This window comes from Dromaius novaehollandiae, chromosome 12 (assembly GCF_036370855.1).
Source record: "Dromaius novaehollandiae isolate bDroNov1 chromosome 12, bDroNov1.hap1, whole genome shotgun sequence".
Taxonomy (NCBI): Eukaryota; Metazoa; Chordata; class Aves; order Casuariiformes; family Dromaiidae; genus Dromaius; species Dromaius novaehollandiae.
In genome coordinates this window covers 24,246,858-24,270,544 of record NC_088109.1, presented here as the reverse complement: position 1 = coordinate 24,270,544, position 23,687 = coordinate 24,246,858, and the positions used below count along the sequence as shown (strand labels likewise).

General features: G+C 41.1%; 1 protein-coding gene and 1 long non-coding RNA gene across 2 annotated transcripts in view; one reads left to right on the top strand and one right to left on the bottom strand.

Moving 5' to 3' along the window:
- LOC112989596 (uncharacterized) overlaps positions 1 to 23,687 on the bottom strand; it is a 29,000-nt gene that overhangs the window by 4,555 nt on the left and 758 nt on the right. The window contains exons 2-8 of the long non-coding RNA XR_010391303.1: positions 21,927 to 22,026; positions 19,639 to 19,846; positions 13,186 to 13,292; positions 9,995 to 12,209; positions 7,316 to 7,636; positions 3,484 to 6,044; positions 16 to 182 (exon numbers count right to left, since the gene is read on the bottom strand). This is a non-coding gene — a long non-coding RNA (uncharacterized LOC112989596). The remainder of the gene's footprint in view (positions 1 to 15; positions 183 to 3,483; positions 6,045 to 7,315; positions 7,637 to 9,994; positions 12,210 to 13,185; positions 13,293 to 19,638; positions 19,847 to 21,926; positions 22,027 to 23,687) is intronic.
- On the top strand, positions 1,263 to 19,720 carry IL5RA (interleukin 5 receptor subunit alpha). Its single transcript, XM_026110853.2, has 10 exons — positions 1,263 to 1,349; positions 2,509 to 2,654; positions 3,463 to 3,601; positions 4,138 to 4,270; positions 4,346 to 4,536; positions 5,606 to 5,751; positions 6,407 to 6,542; positions 10,294 to 10,390; positions 16,940 to 17,021; positions 19,628 to 19,720. Exons 1-10 carry the CDS (start codon positions 1,268 to 1,270, stop codon positions 19,718 to 19,720), a joined length of 1,245 nt encoding a protein of 414 aa, XP_025966638.2. The 5' UTR covers positions 1,263 to 1,267.

Genomic DNA, 23,687 nt, shown 5'->3' with positions numbered 1-23,687 from the left:
ACAAAAAATAGTTACCTGATTGTTTGTGTTTCAGAAACATTTTGGAAAAGCCCAAGATGTCTGGCCAGAATGTCTTCCAATATCCCAGCATACGTAGAAACAAACCGTGACTCCCCAGGAATAATCAGTTTGAAAACTCCAGAGCTTCAGTCAGCCTCATACACATTTTGGCTAGCAGAATACTAGATACAAACAGAGTATGAATATAGATAATGAGTGTACTCGGACATTGAGAAACGCAGAGTGTATTGTAAATTATGCCTCATTTGAATGAACTCAGCATTCTTACACCATTTTTAAAAATAGTTACTCTACAGCATGAAGTACCCCAACTGTGATCAACTGAATTGTTTCCAGACCTTGGGTTATTTATTGGAGGTTCAGGGAGAACTGATGGGCTAAAGATGTTTTCTCTACTCATTACCAACTGAAAATACTATTTTTCCATACAAGCAATTGCTGTAGATGCCCTAGGGAAGTAGTGTGATTGGACTGGGAGGGTGTATTTTTCTTTTGTAAGAACTTTTGGAAAGCTGCTGTTCAGTATATCCATGTGGTTTCTGTTAGGTTATACATGAATGATAACACATTTTTATCCCAAGTACTTCATGAAACAATCTGTAGGAAGCATAAGAACATGCTGTTATAAAGCATTAAAAATAGTCACTTATTTAAATTAGAAACAAACAAATTAGTCTCTCTTACACCCTATAATTAACACTGGAGAATTACCCTTGAGGTAAGCACCGAGACTGCTTCCTTAGCAAGCTTTATTGAAATTGAAACTGGAAAGTAAATTCCGGCAAGTAGCCATTTTATAGGGCAGCTGAAAATATGAATACTTCTCTTCTTGGAGCAAACGGGGTTCTACTGAAAGCAAATATACCTGAACCTCACTGGCTTCTTTCCCTGAAGAGATGCTGTAAGTCCACAGCTGCTGCTCTGAACATGAGACATTGAAAACAGTAGCTTTTTCAAGTGGGTTTGCCAAAAGCAAAGGGAGCAAAATGAAATGTGGTCAGTGGTACTCATATTAAGTTTAGCTATGATAACATGTATTTTGCTACAAGGGAAGGAGAAGAGTCTGTGCTCTGCAGAGTGGCAGTTTCATTGCTTTGATATACCTGTACTATGCTCCATCATCTGTGTGCTTATGCTTGGGCTTGTACTCATTTTTAGCTGTCAGCCTGTGTCCTCTGACTTGGTTAAAATGATGACATGGCATATATGCTGATAAATGGCCTTTCTCCTTCACTAGCTAAAGATTATGGCCAACATGATGGGAGTTTTCCTGATCCTCCTTTGGATAATGAACATGGTTCAGCCAAACATATTTCAAGCTGAAGGAGGTAAGGCATCTTCTTTCCAACCAATGTGTTGCTTTAGCGGGTGACTAAGACCCCTCTATGTGCTAGTCAAATGGGCTATTCTACACAAAAATAAGAGAGAGCCATAAAATGAACATAGGACCACAAATGACCACACTGTGTTAACACATCTCCTGGGCTAGTTTTACCCTGTATCAGTTAGATTTCTCGCAGCGGATGCCTGAGGACTGTTTCCAGAAGGCAGTTCGGACACGGCACCTTGCGGAGGAAACCTGAGGTGTGTAGATGCAAGCTGTGCTGTGCCGCTTGCCCTCTGGGCCAGAAAATGGTACCTCACCCAATTTATTTAATAACATAGATCTAGCCAGAGCAAAGTTATTGTTCCAGCAAGCTTGTAAATTAAGTTCCAGGAATAAAACTACAGTTAGTTGCAGAAACACAAAGACACAAAGCATAGTTTGCTGTAATCCTGGTTTATCAAGAACTTTAATCTTGACATTTTCTTGTGAGCATCTCAGCAATGAACATTTCACAGAAAGGAGTTCAAGGTGGTTTATGTCAGGGTTCTCTGACTGTTCATGAGGCAGTTTTCCTAATGTAAGGTACTTGAAAATTGAGCAAGTGGGCATTTAAGGTTGAAATTATGGGAGAAAGAAGTGGGGACTGACTTCCCGTAACTGCCTGAGAGATGGCAAATAAGGGAGGAAGGGCTCTAAGGAACTTTTGAAATGAAAGGGAGTATTGATTATTTCATTGCCTTGCTATTTATATGCTAACATTTTTTCCCCAGCATGATAACTTCTTCATTTCCATATGGGCTCCAGGAATCCCTCTTACCCTGTCATTTTAAGTTATCATTCCCATCCTTCTACGTGCTTAATTCCTCTGTTCATCATACTTTTGTTTCTCTCACATATGAGATCTAGTGGCTGTCAGCCTCCTCTTAGAAAGCTCCCATATCATGGTCTTCTGCAAGGGCCTCTGGATGCAAATTGATCATATAACTGATCAGTTCATCAGCCCCTTATCAATACAAATGCCCAGTGATATCAGTGACTACGAGGATTGAGTTGAAAGACCTGAACCTATTTTTTTTTTTAACAAACCAAATGTAACACCTCATTGTGATTTTCAAGTTGAAGTTAGTATATTATCAGTGTTTTTACTTTCTCTCTTTCAGTTCAGGTTTTCCCACCTGTTAATTTCACCCTTACGGTCTCTGCATTAGCAGAAGTATTTTTACACTGGAAACCAAATCCTAACCAAGAACAAAAAAACTACACTATTAGATATGATGTGGAAATCATAACTCCTGTGTCCGAAGAGGTAAGTCTAGAATAAAGCCAATATTCTAGGAAGGCTAAATTTCTGCTGACTTAAATATACGGCACCAAAAAAGGGGGCAGTAGGTGTGATATGTCTTTTACAACACTGGCATAGTCAAATTATTTATTCTTTTTTATCATAAGCAAATATGTTAAGCACTGGAAAGATTCACCTTCACCTATGTTTATGGGTACAGCTCTGCTGGAACAGGGGTTAGCCCCAGGAATTGTCAGGCTCTGTAGCATTCATCTTGGAGGGGAAGTTGGATACTGGTATTAAGAGATATTGCTCCCTGATCAAGTCAGTGCATTTAATTCAGATTAATGCCAGGATATTAGTAAAATGTTGCACCATGTTTCATCACAATTATACACTATAGATTTTTCATAAATTTTTCATAAGATAAGCATCATGCTGTCTTAACTAACAAACCCTAAGCACTTCTTGTGCAAATCATTTGTGCTGTCTAACTTTAGACACGTAATATAACCAGCTAAGCTACCTGGCTGGTTTGCCTCTGCTACTTATGCAGACAGTGGAGACAGCTGGTGTGCTCTCATGGGCTGCTTACAGCACTTAATTCAAGATTTTGCTCAGAATCACTGTCTGCGGGACTCCCTCTTTGGAAGCACAGGATGGCTGTGCATCACTTGAGCAAATTAGATTCATAGTAGGTGGTGTGCAGAGCCTTCAAGGTTTCACAGGGTTTCAAGTAACCGTACAATGAGACATTTAGCTTAAAGCCCATCCTTAGTAGTCTTTGCAGAGCTCTTAATCTTATTTGATTTTTTTTTTTTTTAATTTCAAGTATGATACAAAGAAGACTCACACTTTCCGAACAGCTGTACTTCACAATGGTTTCCTGGCACGCGTTCGGACGTTACTTCTCTTTAATGACCTTCAGATGAAAAGCGACTGGGTGATGGGTGAGCTGAAGCCTCCACTCGGTAAGTTGGAATGCAAGGCAGGGCTGAACTTTGTGTTCAGTTGTAGTCTGTGGACTAGACATGAATAGGTGAGAAGTTTAATGCTTTAAAAAATAGGGCATTTCCCCTTCTATCTGCAATATTGATCTTACAAAATGAATTAGTCTAGGGCCTTTTTTTGGCCTTTGGAGTTGGGAACATAATCTGGAGATGCATGACACGGATAACTCTTACAAGGTTTTCTGAAAGTCCCCTGCTAAGGCCAAGGTAACCTACTTCATACACTCTAGGATATTAAAATATAATGTTGCCTGTAATCACGAGATGTATATTTCATATGTAATGGTGCTGTGTGGAACAGCATTACTTACACTGCTTGGGAATCTTCATCAATCCTATAATTCATAGCACCATCTGATATGGAAGAAGATTAGATAGAATAGACATAGATAATAATGGACCAAGGACTATAATCAAGTGTTTTAGAAACATGAATTTCTTATGACATTTATAAGAAGATTTTTCCCCCCCTATTTTATAATTCCTTGGCTCTATAGGTGCTGCAGAGACATCAGTCACTAATTTGTCCTGTGTTACTTACATCACCATTTATAGTACTGTTTCTCTCCATTGCGCTTGGTTTCCTGGTAAAAGGGCACCAGAAGATACAGAGTACTTTCTGTTTTACAGGTTAGTGTCTCCTCCTATTTTAGTTAGCAATGAATTTCTTGAAAAGCATCATGTCTCACAGATATTTTAATTTAGGTATAAGACCTACACTGAAGAATGTCAAGATTATATCAAAGGCAAGTGGAACAGGAATATTGAGTGCAGATTTTCAAGGACACATATTGATCCTGAAGAGGTTGACAATCTCATTGTAATACACATTAATGGGTCTAGCAAGTATGCTGCAATTAAACCTTTTCAGCAGTTATTTAACCAAAATGCCATTGGTGAGTAAAAATACATTTTTAAAAAATCATAAAAAGTGTCAGTATAACTTTCTTCCTCTTAGTGAAATGGTTGTAGGGAAACTAAAAAGAACTTCTTTCTGCACTAAATTTCAACTGTCAAGCAGGAGTGTCAAAAGATTTGTTAAATAGTATTAGTGGATTGAATGGTTCTTGGTGCAGGTGAAAGCAAGTGCTGGTTTCACATGGATGTCTTAATGAAACTGGAAAAGCTGGTAAGACAAAAGTTGATAGTTTAACTAACTGACAAAATGACAATGAGAATGTGAGAATGAGAATGACAAAAATAAGAAGAGCTAGAAAACACCTATTTAATCTGTTTCATAGCCAAAGCATTATTTCCAGTATGCCTTTTCTATATTTATTCAATATACCTTCAGGTACAGTTTTTACTACCTTTTATTATACAGTATAAGGCCTTTCTTTAAAAGAAAAAAAGACAGATGATGTTCAGGCCAACAATGCCCTTTAAAAAAAAGGCATTAGACTGTAAAATAAAAGGGAGTATGCAGCCATGACTGCCTATCACATTTCATCTACCCAAATAATTTCCTTTCCTTCATTAGTTCTATACCTTTTGCTTTTTGAAAGCAGATAGCATTTCCCTTTTTTCTTGCTTAATGGAATAAAACATTTGACATACTTTCTTCTTTGAAAACATCCCCTAACTGTTGAACCATTTTTTTTGAATTTATTCCAGTTTTCAGTAACTTTCCTGGTTACATCCATCTTTCCTGAAAAGAAGATTTTCTGGCTGGGTCTATCATTAATTTCATGCTTTTGTAAAAAAGAATTAAAAAAATACATTATTCCCCCTCTGTAATCTAGTTTTCCAAACCTTTTAAGTGGATTTTTAAAACTGTTTTCCCTTATTTATTTTCCCTGATATAGTTATTCCTCCTAAACCCTTATCTTTTCTGCCCCAAATGTCAAGTAAATTGAAGCATTATAGGCCCTACTAGGACACAATATCAAGTTATAAATTGCTCCAATTATTAGTATTTAAACTTTGTTCAGTAAATAACTTACTGGTACTGCTTTCATTTTGTAGAAAAAGTGAACGTTCCCAGAAATGTCACTGTATTCTTAGAGCAAAATGATCTCTTGGCCAAGTGGGAGAAGCCAATTTCTTCTTTCCCTGAAGAATGTTTTGAATACGAATTTTGCCTCTGCAACTTGAAGTCAGGTAGCAAGCAGGTAATTACTTCTCTTATGCCTAGGTTTTACATCGTGATCCTGTCTCTGAGTTGACTGTCCTATCTATATAGCTAGAAGCTGCAATCTGATGAAAAAGTCTTCAGATTCATGGACACATCACAATTTAAAATGCTTTAAAATCAAACCTGCTATTGCTGCCTTTTTGAAGCTACGGACTTCAGTGAAACTTCCGTCCCATTAGGGTTCAGCAAAGACAAAGTCTCATCAATTTTCAAAATCTTCCTCTTTTTCTGGACATCTTTTATGTCTGTAACAAACTACCCCCAAGCGAGCTACGAAAACAGAAGGACAAGAATTGGAGTTATTCAGTTTTATGCACCTGAGTTCAAAATAGGAGCAGTATAAGCCTGGAAATAATAGACAATTCTGAAAATCCAGTATTAAGTGTCTTAAGGAGGCATCTAAAAATGAGACATCTTTCAAAAACTTTGCCCTGAAACATGGTTGTACTAGTAAAGAAATTATACCTACAAAAATAAAGATCTTACTTATAAAACAAGGCCTGATGTTCACTATTAATCTAGTAGGGGTGTTTAAAAAAAAAACCTCTGCAATAAACATGATTAAAGTTTGTTTTCTGAATTTCTTAGTCTTAAGCAATCTGTAACAGAACAATATTGGGTTTTTTTAACAGATATTGAAAGTATCATCAAATGACTTCAGATTAAGAATTGATGTTACCGGCCGATATTCCATACAGATACGAGCTAATCATTACATATGTTGTGAAAGAGGATTTTGGAGTGACTGGAGTGAAATTCTTTATGTTGGTAAGCACGATATGCCTCTGTCTTGTAACAAATATTAATACATTGCTGGAAAGTAAATACTGCCTGATCCTGAGCATGTACAACATCAAGTAATTTCAAGAGAGGCCAGGAAAATACATATTTGAGGAAGGAAACTGACTTGTTATTGCCAAGGATAGCTGAGTCTCCCTTCCATTACAAACAAACAAACAAAACAGCACCCAAACAAACTTTTGGACATATACAGTACTTCTTTAGACAGTGTTTTGTTTTTACATGCTTATGTTTTCAGAGACTGCTTTAAATTACCTTCAGTCCTAAGTTCAGGTTCTTTTAAAATCAGTGAGAATAAAAATATTTTCAAAGAACAGAATTATCAATGAACACAGACAAGAAAAGTAAATATTTCTATGTGCTATTGTAAACATCACTATGGCTGTAACACTACTAAGAAAGACCCAGAAAATGAGTACTGAGGCATTCAAGCTTTAGAACTGGCTAGAAAGCATTAATTGAACTATAAACCAAGGAAAGCAAGTCCTTCCAAAGGACTGATTAGTCTTAGTGGAGAAATTCCTATTTCCTCTGATATTCAGTATTTTGGAGCATTAGTTCCATCATAATGCAGAGAGAGGGATGCCACCTCCCCAGGCATTTTGAAAGTACCTCTGGTTATTGCAGGATGCTCTGCTTGGTTCCTAGCCTGAAGCAATTTCTTTTACCCTGTAAATTCTGACAGGACTCAAGAGCTGGCATAGCTCGGCTTGAGATCGTATCTGAGGAAATCAACACACCTTTTTACCTGTATTATTTCTTTAGTTTTTGCATGTATTTCCCTGGCAAACACGGTGACGTTCATGCTGGAAGTTAATATGAATGGTCACGTCAAGTATTACTTTACTGAAACTATATGAACTCTTAAATTTGGAAAAACACAAGATGGTTTAGCATCTTTGGAACATGATGATTCGCCTCACTTCATTCTGTATTTCCTGCTTGCTGAACATGTTTTTCTGGAAATAACAGTTTTCTTATCACGGCACGTTATCAACTGTTTGTTCTTATACATCCTCCCTTGCTCTTATCTTTTGAGTTTCTTCACTTCCTGGTTTTCACTAGAAAAAAAAAGAAGTCCATTACTCTCTCCAGTTTACTCTACTTTTCTCTCTTATAACTATCTGTTTGCTAGTGAAAGTGATTAAATCTGCCTGTATTTTGCCTCGTTAGCCCTAATCCATCCCCTCAACCCTCGCAGCCAGTTTCATGGCACAGGCTAGGTCTCAGGAAGGGAGGCTCAGCAGGCCAACAACTTACCTGAGGGGCTGACCAAGTACAGCTCATCAAGTGTACCGGGCCAGTTTATTAGCCTCATGCACTTACCTGGGAAATATTCTGATGAGTCCAGGCTTAAGACCACTAGACTTCTTCTGAGCCCTTATCCAGAGTAAAAATACTGGACTAGACTGTCCATCCTGTAGCAGCAATCCTCTAACTTCATTAAAAACTGAAGCACAATTCTGATTCCTTTCTTTGGGCTGTGGTGAGTAAAGCCTGTGAAATGTAGCCACATACTGCCAAAATAGGCATTATAAAAATACACCTTGATGCTACCTTTCTCTAGTAAGTTGTTTAGAAGCATTACAGTCAAACAAAGCTAGGTAAAAAATCATTGCTGGGCCCAAGTAGACTGGCCATGCCCATTAACTATGCAAGACACTGACAGAAATCAAATATGTGAAAAAGTAGGTATGTGTGAATAGCTGCTGCCATGGTTCACAGTTTAGAAAATTCATAAACCAAGTCTGGGGCTGAGAAGTTCTTCACAGTACATTTATGTTGTCCTGATTCTGCTTTCTCAGCAAAGCTGAAGCAGTTGAGGAAACCTTTATGTCAGAGGAAGCACTTTTGGAGCTCTCTTTGTTGTGGAGCGTGACAGTGGCTGAAGAACCTGGAAACATCTTCTTTACAGACTCCACTACTAATGCACAGCAAACGGCAAATATGGAAAACTCATTTTGATGATAAAAATAAAAAGGAGGATAGTCTTCCATGAGAATTTACTAAAATGTCAAAAATATCCAAGGACAAGTTTTACAAATCTTAATTTTTTCCTACTTATGAAGAGATATTTTTCAAGGCTTGTTACAGTTCACTGACACAGTATAGGTTACTGTGTAAGTTGCTGGATTTCAGTATGTACTTCCGCCCGTCTGATTATCTTTGCTGTTAACTTGCTCGGTGACTCTGAGCAAGTTCCTCTCTTCCCTCTCTCTGCCTGTCTCAGGTGTTTAGTGTATTATATGGAAATCTCTCTTTATGCATTTGCATGTGCTTATTCCCAACAGTGCACTGTGCTGGGCTGGTAACTCCCGGCACGTCCTGGGGAGAAGGCCAAGGAGGAGCTTACTGGACAAATCCACATAGCAATAGCAGAGCCTCTAACTGCTTTTTGTCCCACATCTCTATCTCTGGTATTGTGAGACTTAATGTTGCCTGATCGTGCCTTTTTGGGGGCCACTGCTAACCAATAAAAGATGGAACAGACTTAAGACTCTTCCATTTTTGCTCTGGAAACATAGACTAGCCTTCATGCTGGAAAGCTTAAAATTGATTTATGGGACTTAAAGTGTTCTCCACACCCTGGCCCAATGATCCTCCAGACTTACTGTGCACATACCTTGGCAGGGTTGACAGTTACATTCTAAATCTTCTTTTCTTGTAAGAAAAATGATAATCCTGAAAACAGTATTAACCATCTAAACCCATTTGTAATTGAAAGGTTAACTGTGTATCACTGTTGCAATGGCACAAAGGCCCAGAGCTGATTCATGCAATCATTTGCTCATGGCATGCACATTGATCTTAGTGACTGCAGTGCAACTACAGCCATCAGTGGAGATAGCAGGCTCAGCTCCTCATTTCACAGAAACAAATCTGACCGAAATTGAATATAGTTTTGTCTGCAGCACCAATAAACCCGACACTCCTGCTGCTGCCCAATTTATGTCCTTTCAATTACCTAGTAATGGCTGTGCTGACATCTTGAAATATAGGACATGTAGTTATCATAAGCACACACAGACTCAGCAACCTTTTGAAAATGCAGTTCAATGTAAATGTTTTCGTTATGTGGCATAATGTGGCACAAAATAATGTTTGTGGTCACTAAGCATGCCTTTTAAAAATGGAAGCGCTGTCCTTGATAAAAATATGCTTCTGCTTGCAGGCAGAGGCACTAGAGGAATTCTTTCTGAGGGAATATTAGCAACCAACCTCTTGGTGGTTTTAATGTCTATTTTACAGGCAAGTTTATTAAGCCAGACAAATCACTTTCTGGCTATAAAGGATTAACAGAAATGAAGAATGGTTTAATGGAAAACAAACTGTTTGTGCCTGAGATAATAAGCAGTGTCTTTGCTGAGTACCACACGTGTGTGTTGCATGGAACTGCGTATCTCAGGATGTTAACATACCTGATCATATCCTAGCGCTGCTCACAGGCCTGGCTCCTCTCACTTCTGAGCTTGCTTTCTCCTTCATATTAAAATGAAATAAATCTATTAATGAAAGCAGAAAGTCAGTGCCATGGAAACAATTCTTGAAGCTGTAAGTTTATTTTCTAATTCTAGATATGAAACGTTCACAATTTGCTTGTTAAATTGTGATTGTTTGAATATAATCATAGAAACCAGCTGATGAAATCTTTTCTAAAAGTGTGTTTGAAATGATCTACACTAAAAATATATCTAATTTCTTTTTTCTTGAAATTCAGGAGGAAACAAACAGGAGGATTCTGTAGCCTGGATTCTTGCTGTGCTTTGCGTGTCCTCATGCTCCATAGCCTTGCTTGTTGCAATAATACGCAAAATGTAAGTATCAACATCTTCTTTCTAATTACAGTCTAACTAAATACTAGGTACTGAACAGATGTGGGGTGACATGAAAAGCATTGCTTAATTTTCAGAGAGGGCACCGAGTTTGGTATTCAAGCATAATTATACAAAACAAAAGTCCTGAATATGTGATAATCAGCCTCATTAATTATCAGTAATAACATTCAACAAAACTGGTGGGGTAAGAAGGTTATTCAGTTTAATTTTAAACAACAAAACCATATACCGAGTGAGGTGAACTTGTCAAAAAGCTATTTGTCCTTATCTCCTTTTCTCAGTTAAATGGATCTAGTTGGGTCAATGATTATCACAGGAGGATTCCATCTTTAACCCCGGTGAAAGCTGCTGAGATAATCTTTCATGGCTAAAGTGTACAGGCCAATACATTCTCAGTCTTGTCTTCTTCAGCCTGCACATCTACACTCTATCTTGGGCCCCCTGTGCATGTAGTCTGAATTTCAGGTGATGTCAGGGAGTGTGGTATATGCTCTGTGGAGGTAAAAATCCAGGGCCTTTGTGTTTGCTGCTCCTCTTTACCCCTTAACAGCAGCAAATGCATTTGACTACTGTTTGTTAAGAGTTTTTTAACTATTTGTTGCAGCTTACTTTTAATCACTACAGACTTTACGGATGCCAGGTAGTGAAAACAGGTATCATGTAGGCAAGCTTCCCAAAATGTTCCGTAAAGAAACCCAGATATGCTTTGGATTTCTGTAGCAGTGACTAGTCAGGTCATAAGTGATGAATTAAAGAATCAATGATATAATTACAAGCTTCTTCCCTGAAACATATAGCAAGCATCAATTATCAGGTCCACAATCAACACAGCTCCCAGTAAGGTAAGTGCTGTCCTTGCATCTGCTAATTTTTTATTAATTTATTTAAAGCTTTTTAAATTATTGGCCATTCTGATGTGTCTTTAGCTGTTTTCCTTTCCATACTACATTTCATTTATTAAATAAAGGTCTTGTCTGCAGTCATGTTGTATTAGAATAACTGTAATTAATTCTCCGTAAAGTGTCTATTATCTATGATAACCTGTTCTTAAGTCAATTTAGTTAGCATAGCAGGTCTCAATAAGCAATCCTCTTTGGAACAAGATTAACTCTACAGAGAGTTTATTCACTTTGTGCCTCATACTAACTTGTGCCTAACTAAGCAGCCTTGATGGATTAGTGGAAGTCCTCAAACCACTCTTCCTTAAATCACTGATTCCTTTATGGATCGACCTGTCCTTATATCTGTAGGTCCTCCACTGTTCCAGTGTTATCTTGACCAGCAGCCTCCTCTCTGTTTGGGGCAGCCAAACATCACCTTCCAGTACCAGTTAGCAGTGAATTCACATATTGGCAGCAGCAGTCATGAGGCTCCATGTTTTCCTGTGGAGTTCTTCAAAGATCTCAGACTTGACTGCTTGTTTTGGACATTTGTGTCCCCAAGCCCATCCACAGAAGTGTCCTAGAATACAAAAATCTGCAAGACACTGTCAGAGGCCTCCTAGAAGAGCTTCCTTGCTGAGTCAAAGCAAAGGAACTCTGATAGCACAAGGGCACCAGTAATACTCCCACAATCCATACAATGAAGAACTGTATGTCATTTTTGCCACAGAATCCATAATTATATGGATAAAAATCCACAAATGACCTGGAACACCAAAACAAACATCTGAGAAACCATCAAAAGTTTCTTTGATTCTGTGTGTGCACTGGTGTCCAACTAGTAGATGAGTGGTCACTTACTGTCCGTAAGATTCAGCAAGTACTTGGTTATTACACAATTACCCCCTGCAAAGAGCCTGAAACAGATAAAGGAGGAGAAAAAGATATAGGGGAAGAGTTCTACCCACAGACTAGCTCGAAGAAGCTGTACTAATACATTTTAGAAACTTTATTATATTAGGGAAATTTAAGCTAGCTTTTTCAGGTTCAACTGCTTGATGGTACATTGGTTGCTTCCAGGAGTTTCTCTCTGCCTGGCTGGTATAAAATTCCCTAGCACCCAGAAGGCTCGTTACATACCATCTTTGCCAAAGTGATTAAAATTTTATCTCTCTGCTTTATTGAATTTCATGAACTTGCTATTTTCACTCCACTCTTCCCTGCTCAGTATCCTTGCCACCCTCTTTTCTTGATCTTCCCTTTCTCTCATCTGCCACCCCACGTTGGGAGGAGGTGGGAAGTGTAAAAAGATCAAATGCAGTGCTTGGCCTGCACATTTACTGTAGCTGCAGATATGAAAAATAAGAAAAATAGAATAGCTTCCCTGGATCACAGTTTCATTAAGACTCTCAGTTTTTACTGCTGTTGAGAATTCGTGAAGTGTATCATGTGATCCAAGCCACAGAATCATTTCAAATGTGATATGATTTGAAGGCATTACAAAGAATTTCATTATACCAAGGAGTTCTATAAATTTTTCTGTGTACTTTTTGGTGATTGCAGGCATCAGGGATAAAGACCACTGTTTTGGAAAAGTACTACAAGGCAAAGTAGCCCTCTGGGACTGTTTGGATAGTCTTTTCCCTTTGCTTACTTGCACTAGCAGATGGGGATACTGCCTTGATAACAACCACAATTGAATGTTTTCCTAGTATACCCCCTGTCTTTCTGAATGAGCATCTTCTGTACCTCCTTAGGCTGTGCCTTGGAATAACATTTTCTCCTGGAGGGTTAGCCCGCAGGAGGATATAGTTAGTAACTTGCTCCCAGCTGCTCTCCACTTAATTGAAATCAGGACAGTTACTTGAAAATACATTTGGCAGCCCTTCATACCCTGATAACAGCATGGCCATCCCAGCCACCAGCAGATACTCCTCTCTCTTCTGTATCCCGCACAGTCCACCAGCAGGGTCACCAAACAGCCACTGTGGGAAAGTCATCTGGAAAATGTCACAGGGAATCTCAGGGGAGGCAAGACACTGAAGAGGCATTCTAAAATATTCTGAAAATAAACATATTATCAGTCTTGTCTTAGAGATTAGAAGAGGAAAAATAAGAACTTGTCCCTTAACTTACTTCTCTTTGACCTTTTAATGCCACAGACCACAGAAAAACAGTGCCAAATTTCAGAAGGAAAGACACAGCACAACAGCTTGAGGCCCAGATCCACTGAGTTAAGCTGTGAGGGTCCCCTGGAGCCTCTCCAAAGCCCGAGGGTCCAATCAGCGCTAATGGAAAGGGCCATGGTCTAGGCAGTGTAGAGACAAGCAGACATTTTGGAACATATTTTATGACAAAATATTAAATCGCTTAACTCCAACTTTGCAGTGTCCTGCCAAAAAAACAGGCCCATTCTGAGACAACCATTGTAACCAACCCCACCAACATCTCTCAACAAAATCTTGCAGGCGATGGGGCAAACAACCACCAGGAATCCAAGCGTGCTCTTTAGCTTGCTTCTGCCTCATTTTCAGTGGGTGTTCGTGCACCCCTTCTGAAATATTTCTATTCCAGAAGTGACATGCTACTTTTGCTTTTTGCTGATCCAGTAAATAATTTTGGTATGACTTGATCAAAATCTTTTAATAATAAACAGCACAATGAGGAACGCACCAACTCCAAACAAAATGAAACCAAAGCAGCTCTTACTGATCGTATTATACAGCAATAGCATAAATCACAACCATGCTCAGAGCTAACGTAAGAGCAGAATGCATCCCTGCCTTTGTTTCTTTGAGCATTTCACAAAGGTTCTTCCACAGCTATCCAAAATGCTCAGAGAGCCTCTCCAGCTCCTGCTACCACCCTTTCTCCATGCTGGCTCCTACTGATGCCATTCAGCTCACCGCAGGCAGGTGTCCCCATGGCACGTAACAGTGACAGTCACTCAACCTTTTAACTAAGGTGCTACCATCTGCCCTCAGGCCTTCAAAAGCCACGTGCCACTGACACTTTGGAACCAGCTTGGGCAAAGCTAAATTGCTTGTTTCTCCTCTCGATGAGCCCAGGAGGCGGAGGGTAACCTGGTTCTTCAAGCACAACAGGAAGATTCAGGGTCCCTGTTAAGGAGTGGGGGGGTGAACCAGTGCCTTTTATTCCCAAAGAAAGGCCAGGCTTGCTAAACACCTTGATATCAAGGGCCTTTTCAATCACCACTGTAGTTAAGTGATCCTGTTTCAGTTGAGCATAGTTAATTTACTGCAATTAGATCTAATCTAATCTAATGTCAAGTTCCAATGTAAACCTAGTTTAAGAAAGGAAGATGATCCTTTGTCATGTCACAAACTTGCATAATTAAAGCAGACTCTTCATCATTCATTCGCTTTCTCCACACAAAACCTTCCCATGTTTTAAAGAGAGCTACCTATATTCCGACCTTAGCCGGCCTTGTTGGAGCTTGAAGTTGAACCCAGAGTCTGTCTCAGTTAGGTTAATAACCTTTCCATGAGTAGTGAAGGTATAGGCTGGATCATGTAGCCTCCAGTGCCTTCCTATGGTGAGGCTTGGTTAAACAGGATTGAGTACAGTATATTCAGCCATGAAGGCTGAGTATCTACAACAGAGCTTGCAATGTTGCTACTTGAATACGGCATGCTATGTGGGTACCGTCACCTGTTAATATGATGCAAAAGACTTAACTGTTAGCAGGAAACCTGAGAAGAGCTGAAATGATGCCAGCAGGCAGAGTGTTATTATTTCCATTCATTCCTGTCCCATTCCTGAGCTACACAGCGCCACATGAGTGACCTGCCCTACCAGGTGTGACTGTGCAGTCCAACCTCTCCTGTGCGGCCAGTGCTGGTTAGACAACTTTCAGCTTTTCAACAGCAGAGATGTAGCTGTCCCCTAAAAACACCGCTTTGCAGCCTGCATTTTCTCCCCACATTCCCATTCCTTGCTGCACACCTCAGTCACAAAACCTGTTCCCCAGGCAGCAATGAGATGATGTCCCACAGTTTGCTAGGTCATATCTATTTAGTGAGGAGCGGTAGATAGCTTCACTTCACCGAATAATTATGGTTAAGCAGCGATGTATCCTTTAAGGCAATAGCAGCTCGGCCAGGAAGGTTTAGCTCCTAACTTGTAGTCAGAAAATACTCTGAAGAAACTCTTTTGGGGAGAGGGCATGGGAGAGAGATGAAGAATTTTTGTATCTCAATATGAAAGCTATGAAAAGGAATAAGTTAGTAGCAGGAATTTATTTTAGACTCCCTGGCGAGGAGGAATAACAGGATAAAAGAAAACTTGACAGAAATCAAAAAGCTTTTGAAAGAAGAATTGTCATAATAATGTAAGCATTCAACTAACCAGATATCAACCAGGAGAACTGACACAAAATAAACCAGGCATAGGAGCAGATCTGACCTTGAAGCCAGGATGAAGGACAAAGGAAGGGTGCCAGCTCGGTCTCTACACCTTAGCCAGTCCTCTGCTTCTATGTATTTTGCTTCCTGGAAGTCAAGCCAGCTCCCAGAAACAGGCTCTGCATACTAATTCTGGGCTACATCCTACAGTCTTCACTTGGGCAAAGTTCCCATTAAAATCTGGCCCCATTTGGACTTCATGCTATCCAGAGGTAAATTAGAAGTCTTAGTGAATTCATTTTAGTGATTGACATGTGAGTTCTGTACTCTGGGATACATCAAAGAAAAGTAGTAGTTTTGGTAGACAAAGGCGCTTTGCTTTGCAGCACTTACTATCACAAAAATACATACGCATAAATGCTTGAGCCAGACTAAAGAGGTTTGGTCAGTGAAGCAGTATTTCGAAGTACATTAGTGGGATGAGTTGTTACACTGCTAAGGGGAACAGTTTACTGTCAGCCATCTCTTGTCCCATTCCTTGCTTCCTCCTGCTTCCCTTGGCACGTAATTATTTGCAGTTGCTCTCCTGTCAGGAGACACGGGCAGATGATGTCCAGAAACCATAATCTGAGCCACAGGCAGCATGTCTCGAATGCCCAAAGAAGGCATGTGACAATGCAGCCCTTGGGAAGAAGACAGTGCTCAAAGATGGAGCGGGGCAATTAATTCCTTTCGAAGATGGACCTACTATTAGCAGTTAAAAACCTCAGCGAAGCCCCAGTGGATCAGACCATCTAGCCAACAACTCGGCAACAGGACAACAGGAGTGTGCTTAAGGCGAGCACGCCAGCCTAGCTCCACCTGTGATCCTCACACCCCCAGGATCCAGAGCGTCCTATTAGCAAAGGCACCTGCCTAGTCCTTAGAGTATCCACGCGTGGACCGTTATCCACTACTTCATCTAATCCCCTTTGAACCTGCTGCTGCCATCAGCCTCCAGGTGCTAATTACTGAGTAGCATTGGAGCAAGAGGGGCCAAGGGCAGAAGACATGACTTAAATAAAATCTTTTGATTCACGCAGAAATAGTAAACTCTCCCCCTGGAAGGGCTAGCTCTCCTCCAGTGCCTCCCAGGAGTGAGGAGATGGAGGCCAAACCTCCCAAATTTCAAGTAAAGTTCATGGCAGTGCAGCCACTGGGAATAAGCATGTGCTGTTTTTTTGTAAACTTCTTCGATTAGAGAGAACAATTCTTTCATATTCCTCCATTACTGTTTTTCACAGAAGCCACGTATGGAGTAAACTGCTTCCACCAATTCCAACACCCAGAAACAAATTTAAAGATCCCTTCCCAAATGACTATGAGGTAAAAAAAGCATTTTAGTCACTCTTTTTTCTTTTTGAATTGAAAGAACACTTGTGTTTGTGTGCTGCCACTTTCCTAGAAGGCTACTAGTCGAGCATATAATTTGTACTGTTAAAGCATTATGACTTTGAATTTCTCTTCTTAATATTAAATATAGGCTACATTTTCAAATGTGTCTTATGCAAAACTTGCCAAATAGGTAATTTATGGGTGCAATTAATGCAACACCATGATGCATAACCATAACTATGAGCATGAAATACAATTAGCCATTGAATTTAACTATTTGTGAGGCTGTTCACGCAATTGTGATTGCTGCGGCTAACTCCTCAACTGGCTTTGTGATCACCTTCTCTGGCCCAAGGGACCTACAGGCTCTACAAATCCCAGGCTACAGCAGCTGATCATTTGGTCTTGTTGGCAGATTAAGCTTTTGGGGGAGGGTTAAAAACAAATGAAGACAACCCAAAATGGGAAAGGTTTTCTCCAGTGTATTGGGCTGGGGGAAGGATTAAGAGCTCTTGTCTAGAGCTTCTCTAATGTGCAATACGTTTCGGTCACGTGGTGCCGTATCTGCAGCTCTGCCTTTGTAGGCAGCCTGCTGCAATTGCTCCCTCCACAGAGCGCAGCCAGACGGATAGTCCTGCCTTGGCAGCGGCTGGACTTCGACTCCTGGAGAGCCGATTTACTTTGTGCAGCCTAACAATGAGAAATGTTCTGGTCCTACTGTTAAGCTGGTTTTAAGCCTTATTATGTTTGCTGTTGCTTCCTGATAAATACATTTGCCTTACAGATAAGATAAAACTCTTCATTGTCTGCTCACGGGAAATGCTGCTCAATAACTTGATTCTAATTTGTCCCCTCAGAATTGAGGTTTGATTATTTTTGTATTGTTGTTATTCCATGGCCTGGTCAAGGAAACAGGCTTAAAAGATTATGGTATAATGTTTCAGTTTGTTTCAATTAAAATCATGGGTGTAAAATGACATGACTTAGGGTATCACAAATAAGAATATGAGAAATGGCAAATATTAACCCTGCAGCTAAGCAATATTTAGAGAACACGAGCTTACAAAGGCTGTTTTATATTATCAAAAGCAGCACTGCATTATATTTAGTCATCTTTTTATTTAGAGTGAACTCAGTGCAGGTAGATGGTACTAAACTGGAAACCCTGAGAGCTTTCTGGTTACCCCAGAACAACAGTGGGGAAACTCCCCTCCTGTCCTCAGCCCTGAAGGACGGCTGCATTTTTCTGATGAGACCATTCCTGGGCCATTTTACTCTCCCAGCAGGACACAGCACAGAGCCACCCACACCAGCCGTGCCTGAAGCAACACAGTGACTGGAGATAACGTGGCCACCTAACACCACGCTCCCGTGGCCACCCTGGGTCAGTGGGAGGTGGCACCTCTGCAGGCAGTGGTGAAGACATGGCCCTAGTATCTCTGCTGAGATCACCAAGACGAGGGAAACTTAGGGCAGTTATTCTTTGTGAGCATTCAGTTCCTAAATTTTTAGCATAAACATCCGGGTCAGCTGAGGAAAGCACCCTGCAAGGGTGGCAACGCGACTGTGCGGCAGCTTTGCTCAACCCCAGATGAGCAGTTCTCTATCTCCCTGCTGACCTTTCATACTCGTTTTCCCAACAGTTAAACTACTGCTTTCTGCGTTCCTGTATCATCACCAAGGAGACGGTTTCTGCAAACCTCCGTGTGCCTGTGCTGCCCGTGCAACCTCACTTAGTATCGAGGGCTCAGGGTCTGGCTTCACTGCTGCTTATTCAGCCCTGCCTCGAAACGCGCTGCCACCTCCACCTGGTGCTTCTGCTCCTCAGCTTGTGCTCTCCAGAGAGAAGCCCAGCTCATGTCCTGGCTGCCACGGCCATGGAGAGACACGTCCTCAGTGACAGCCAGGCAGCCAGGACCGTGGCCTGGGCAGCGCACCAGCAGCGCTGGGGCCAACGGCAGAGGCCAGATCGGCGACCAGCTCGTCTGCCTCCCAGCCGCAGCCCTAGTCAGTGACTGCGTGCTGTGCCACCTTCCCCAGACACTTTCACTCTGCCGCGCTAAAGAGGCAGAACAAAAAATAATCGGATAGAGATTTCGCCAATACATGACTTTGGTATGACGCTGGACAACAGACCTGAGCTGACAGCAGGAAAATAACTCTGCTTTTACAGTCCCTGTTCAGAAGAGGCCACCACTCCCACACTCACTCGCTTTGCCTGGCTTTGCGATGTTTATTGATGGCACTGCAAGGCTGCTGGCCTCAGTGGCAAAGCAATGACCAGCCTCTGTGAGAATTTCAACAGGAACATGAAACCCCTCGTGAAAGTCCAGCTCTTTTGTTAAATTAAAAATTGTTTCTTGGCTCTTATCTTACCAAACTTCTTGGCTGATGAATAGTGAATACCTCTTTCAGTACATCAATTTTGCAAAGTAAGTTATAACTGAGGACTTTGAAGCATTTGTTTCATAACAAATGTTCAACACACAGGTTTTAACAGATGTTGTGACTATTCTCTCTTTTTAATTAGCAGAGCTTAGTTGATAATCCCTGGTTACCTCCCAGCTTGCTAGCTAAAAGCAGTCTTTGCTTTCCAGAGAGCCCGTACCTGCACCAGCGAAACGGAGACGGAGCTGGGAAGTTTTGCTGAGGACTTCTACTCCAGCGCCCTGGAGGACTGCGTGTTCTGAAGCGTCCGCCCGTTCGCCAGGCGGAGAGCGCAGCGCCGCGGAGGATACGTCACGCTGGGTCACCCGCGGCATTTCCAAAGGGCGACGAAGGAACTGCTTCCACCAGGTGCCTTGCAAAACGATAAGCTACGAAACACAAAAAGTCACAGTTTGAGGAGGATATAGTATGTTCTACAAGTGGTATGGTTCTCATATGAAAAAAGTCTTTTCTGGAAAAGAGCTAATCGCTTTTTTTCTGCTTGGCAGCTTAGTTTTTTGGACTTTTTTGTTTTACATACCTCTTGCATGTAAAATGCAAATTGGGATTTTGTGTAGCCCTTTGTGTGGCACTAAAGCACACAGCCTGACAGTGACCAGGGTGTGTCAAATATTAGGAAAAGACTAGAATAAGCTGTATGCCATCCCAGTGCTGTCATACTCAGTGCTGCACTGCTGCGGTAAACTGATGATGAGACCTGGAATCCACACTGTGCCTTCACCGATACACTTCGTCAAGCAACAGTGTGAACTCAGAGATAAACTGAATAACCTTCGTGAAAATACAAAAAATCTTCAGCATGACTTTAACAGAGCACGACCACTTTGCTGTGCTTCCATAATTTTATTTTTGTTCATTTATAAAGGGAGCATTTGTTTGTGCTGTGTGAGAGCTGTGAATAAGGCTAAGGAGCTTTCAAATGGATAAAAATCATGGACCAGAGACACTAGTGATATGCCACAAGTGTCCAGGGAAAGGACAGTTTCTTTGAAGATTTTGCTGTTTTGAGGTTGTTATGCAATGTCCCTCCAACTGTCTTTTGCATCCTTTCCCATAATGTGATATAAAAAAGGCTCTGTGATAACGCTGTTATGTAGCCTGTGATATGTGCTCTGCCATCCTTCATCATTCCCCTTTCAAATGTTATTTTTAGAACTGAAAAAAACCTCCAGTTCCCTTTACAAGAACATTTGCAAAGGCTTCAAACTTAGTTTTGCGATAGGAAAAGTTAGTTGTCAGTTAGTGAGAACCAGCGTCCTGGAAAAGCCCAAGGGCCAGGGGCACGGAAATGATGCTGCCGGAGGGCTGGCTGGGATCACCTCCCGTTTCTGTCGTCTGAGCAGCTCCAGAGCTGCCTCACACAAGACTTGCACTTGCGCAAGCTCCATAGGGGCTCTGGCTATTGCTTCCTCACTCATCACTTTCTTAATCCAAAACCTCCCCCAGCCTATGAGGTGGGAGAAAAAAACCCCAATCTGACAAATTCCCAGCCCACCTCAGTTATCACCGTCAGTCATCGCTCTGCTCAGGCAGGTTTTTGATGAGCAGGAGCCCTATCCCCGAATAGCTCTGTTACAAATTGCAGCAAGTCTGTAGGCAAACTTTAAGCAACATCAAGTGAAAAGAGAATTTCCTCCCTGTTCTAAGCTATGAAACTGCAGCCATCCAGTTCCATTATGTGGAAAAGCTTGGATGGTAAGAAAGAGTCCATGTGGGACCTGGCAGCATATTATTTACCCAGAAGTTAAACATCTCCATTGCCTTGCACCATGTGAAGGTACTTACATTTTGCTTTTTAATTAAACACAGTGCCAGGTTTTTGGGGTGGGAAAGGGGTGTCTCAATCGCAAGACGTCCATAAACCCTGAAGAGCTCTGGTTTTTATAGGCTGTTTGAGACAAAGTTAGTTTGTTTATGCAGTTGACATGCAATTAATGTCTTGTTATTTTTGTACATTGCTGCCATAGGCAAAACCACTGAAATATCTGTTGTGCATGTCGGGTTTTCCAGATGGCCTGGGGTTCTGCAATAGTTTTGTGTACTGCAAGTTTCTTAGGGTGCCAGATTTAAACTTACAGTAAATTCACAGTGTGGGAATTGAAAAGTATTCTGGGAAATAGCTATGAAACCCTGCAGAAAACTGACAGGAGTCTCCCACTCACATGCCGCTGGCAAGCGAACACCCAGCAGAGCGCAGACCTCTCCGTGGCTGAGGGTAAGAGCTCCCTGACCTTGCGGCTTTGCGTGGCCGGCCCTGAGCATACCGTCAGCGCTGGACAATAAATGAGCCATCGGCCACGCAGATGTGTCACGTTCTGCGTGGCTGAGCAGCTCCGGGGGTGCGAGCGTGGGAGGGATGCAGAGGAGTCCTTGCTCTTTATTCACCTCCTCATTTGTGCGAGTTTATAGGCTCTGAAAGACTGACTTTCTGCCAACCTGAGTGCTCACCTGCCTGAGGATGGGGAGAAGGAGGGCAGACCCTCAGCTGGCTCATTTTCAGTCCACGACTTCTTTGCAGGCTCTTGCCTTTGACAGCAGCAGGCAGCATCTGCAAAGTGACAGGAATGGATCATTCATGGTTCCTGGCATGAGGGATTAACACTTCAGCAAAAAGAAAAATGGCACATGCTGGTAAGATTCCTCAGCTGCACCTAGGAAACATCATTGTATAGTGATTACAGAAATTTGCCAAGGAACTCTTGGTGCTCTTTTACAGGGCTTTCCAAGATAAAAAAAGCTGGGCTACTACTTCGTATTTAATTTCAACTGCCTTCAGACAATTTTGAAAATCCAAGCCCACTGCTGTAACCTGGGTTGCTTAGCTGTTGTTCCACCTTAAATGAACTGAGTTTGAGCTGGGGTTGGTTTCGGTTTGCGATCTGCGTACTTACATTGTGCAATCTAGCAAGCAAGTTATCGAATAAACCTGCTTCTTGAAAGCACTTGATTGTGCAGCACACTGCTGACCACAAAGCTGTTCTGTTCTTGCAGTCTCTTCTACTTTCCAAAAAACCTCCTATCTGAGCTGTCCAGTGGTGGGGTTAAACACATTAACAAAGAATAAAAAGAAGAATTTGACCTGAAAATCAATTGTTTGGAAAGTGCCTAGCAAAATGGAGTTCCCAGGTGCTACAGACTAGAAATAATTATAATAAATGAGCCACTTCTCATCTGGGTAAAATAGCATGGCTCCATCAAAATTAATGTAGCTCATTAATGTAATAATGTTTGTACCTCAAATGTCTCTCCTGCATTTGATCTTAATGGATTTGAGGTGCCCAGATTTAACAGTCTAAAATCAGAATTTCATTAGTAAAATCCTAAAACTGAAACTAGAACAGAGTTCATTTATTGTAATGTATTTCATTGATGTCATGCCTTCAACCATTCTAATAAATAAGATTTCTAAATATACTTTACTTCTAATGAATGGAAAGGTACTGCAGAGATTAATGCAGAGATTCTTTATTTTGCATTTGAGCTGTATGCTGGGCAATTTGAAAGTGTGCAAATGCTCTGTACTTACTAGTAGAAGTAGGCACAAAATCAGACACCTAAGACACTCTAGGAGTGTTTGCTTAGACAGACAGTTGGGTTTCTGATTAAATTCTCGTGAGTGAAAAATAAGCTTTTGAATTTCAGTGTCATCAATAAGCATCGTGCATCAAAAGAAAACAACACAAACAATTGCAGTGAGTGAATGGTAACGTGAAAACCCCCTCAGATGTTCATATTATCAGCAAGGACATTTCAGGTTCTTAGTGCTTCAGAGATGACCAGTTCACTCAGCGAAAGTCAGTTCTTGGTATCTTTCTAAGCCATCAGCGGGACTGTTAGGTGACATATTATTAGGGATAAGTAAAGGTGTGTACGTTTGGAAACTGCTGTGCTACCCTGCGTTTAAGAAAAGTGTATCCAGTGAAATATAATATGAAGAAAAGTACAACCAGCAGTTAATTATTCGGTTTTGTTGCCCCGACTTCTGCATCCTACCTCCACAGCCAGAGTTCTGCGCCTGCAAGCACTCGCCCGGCACCTCCGCTTTTCACACAACCGGTACGCTTTCAAAAGGCAGGTTTCCTATTTCCATGAGCTTGTCAACCACTCTTTTATTCTTTTCATTCAGGGTTTAGAATTACAAGCCAAGCAAGGCGTTTGTAAGTACTGCTGACTTACAGACCCAGAAATCAATGAAACACTGAGCCAAGC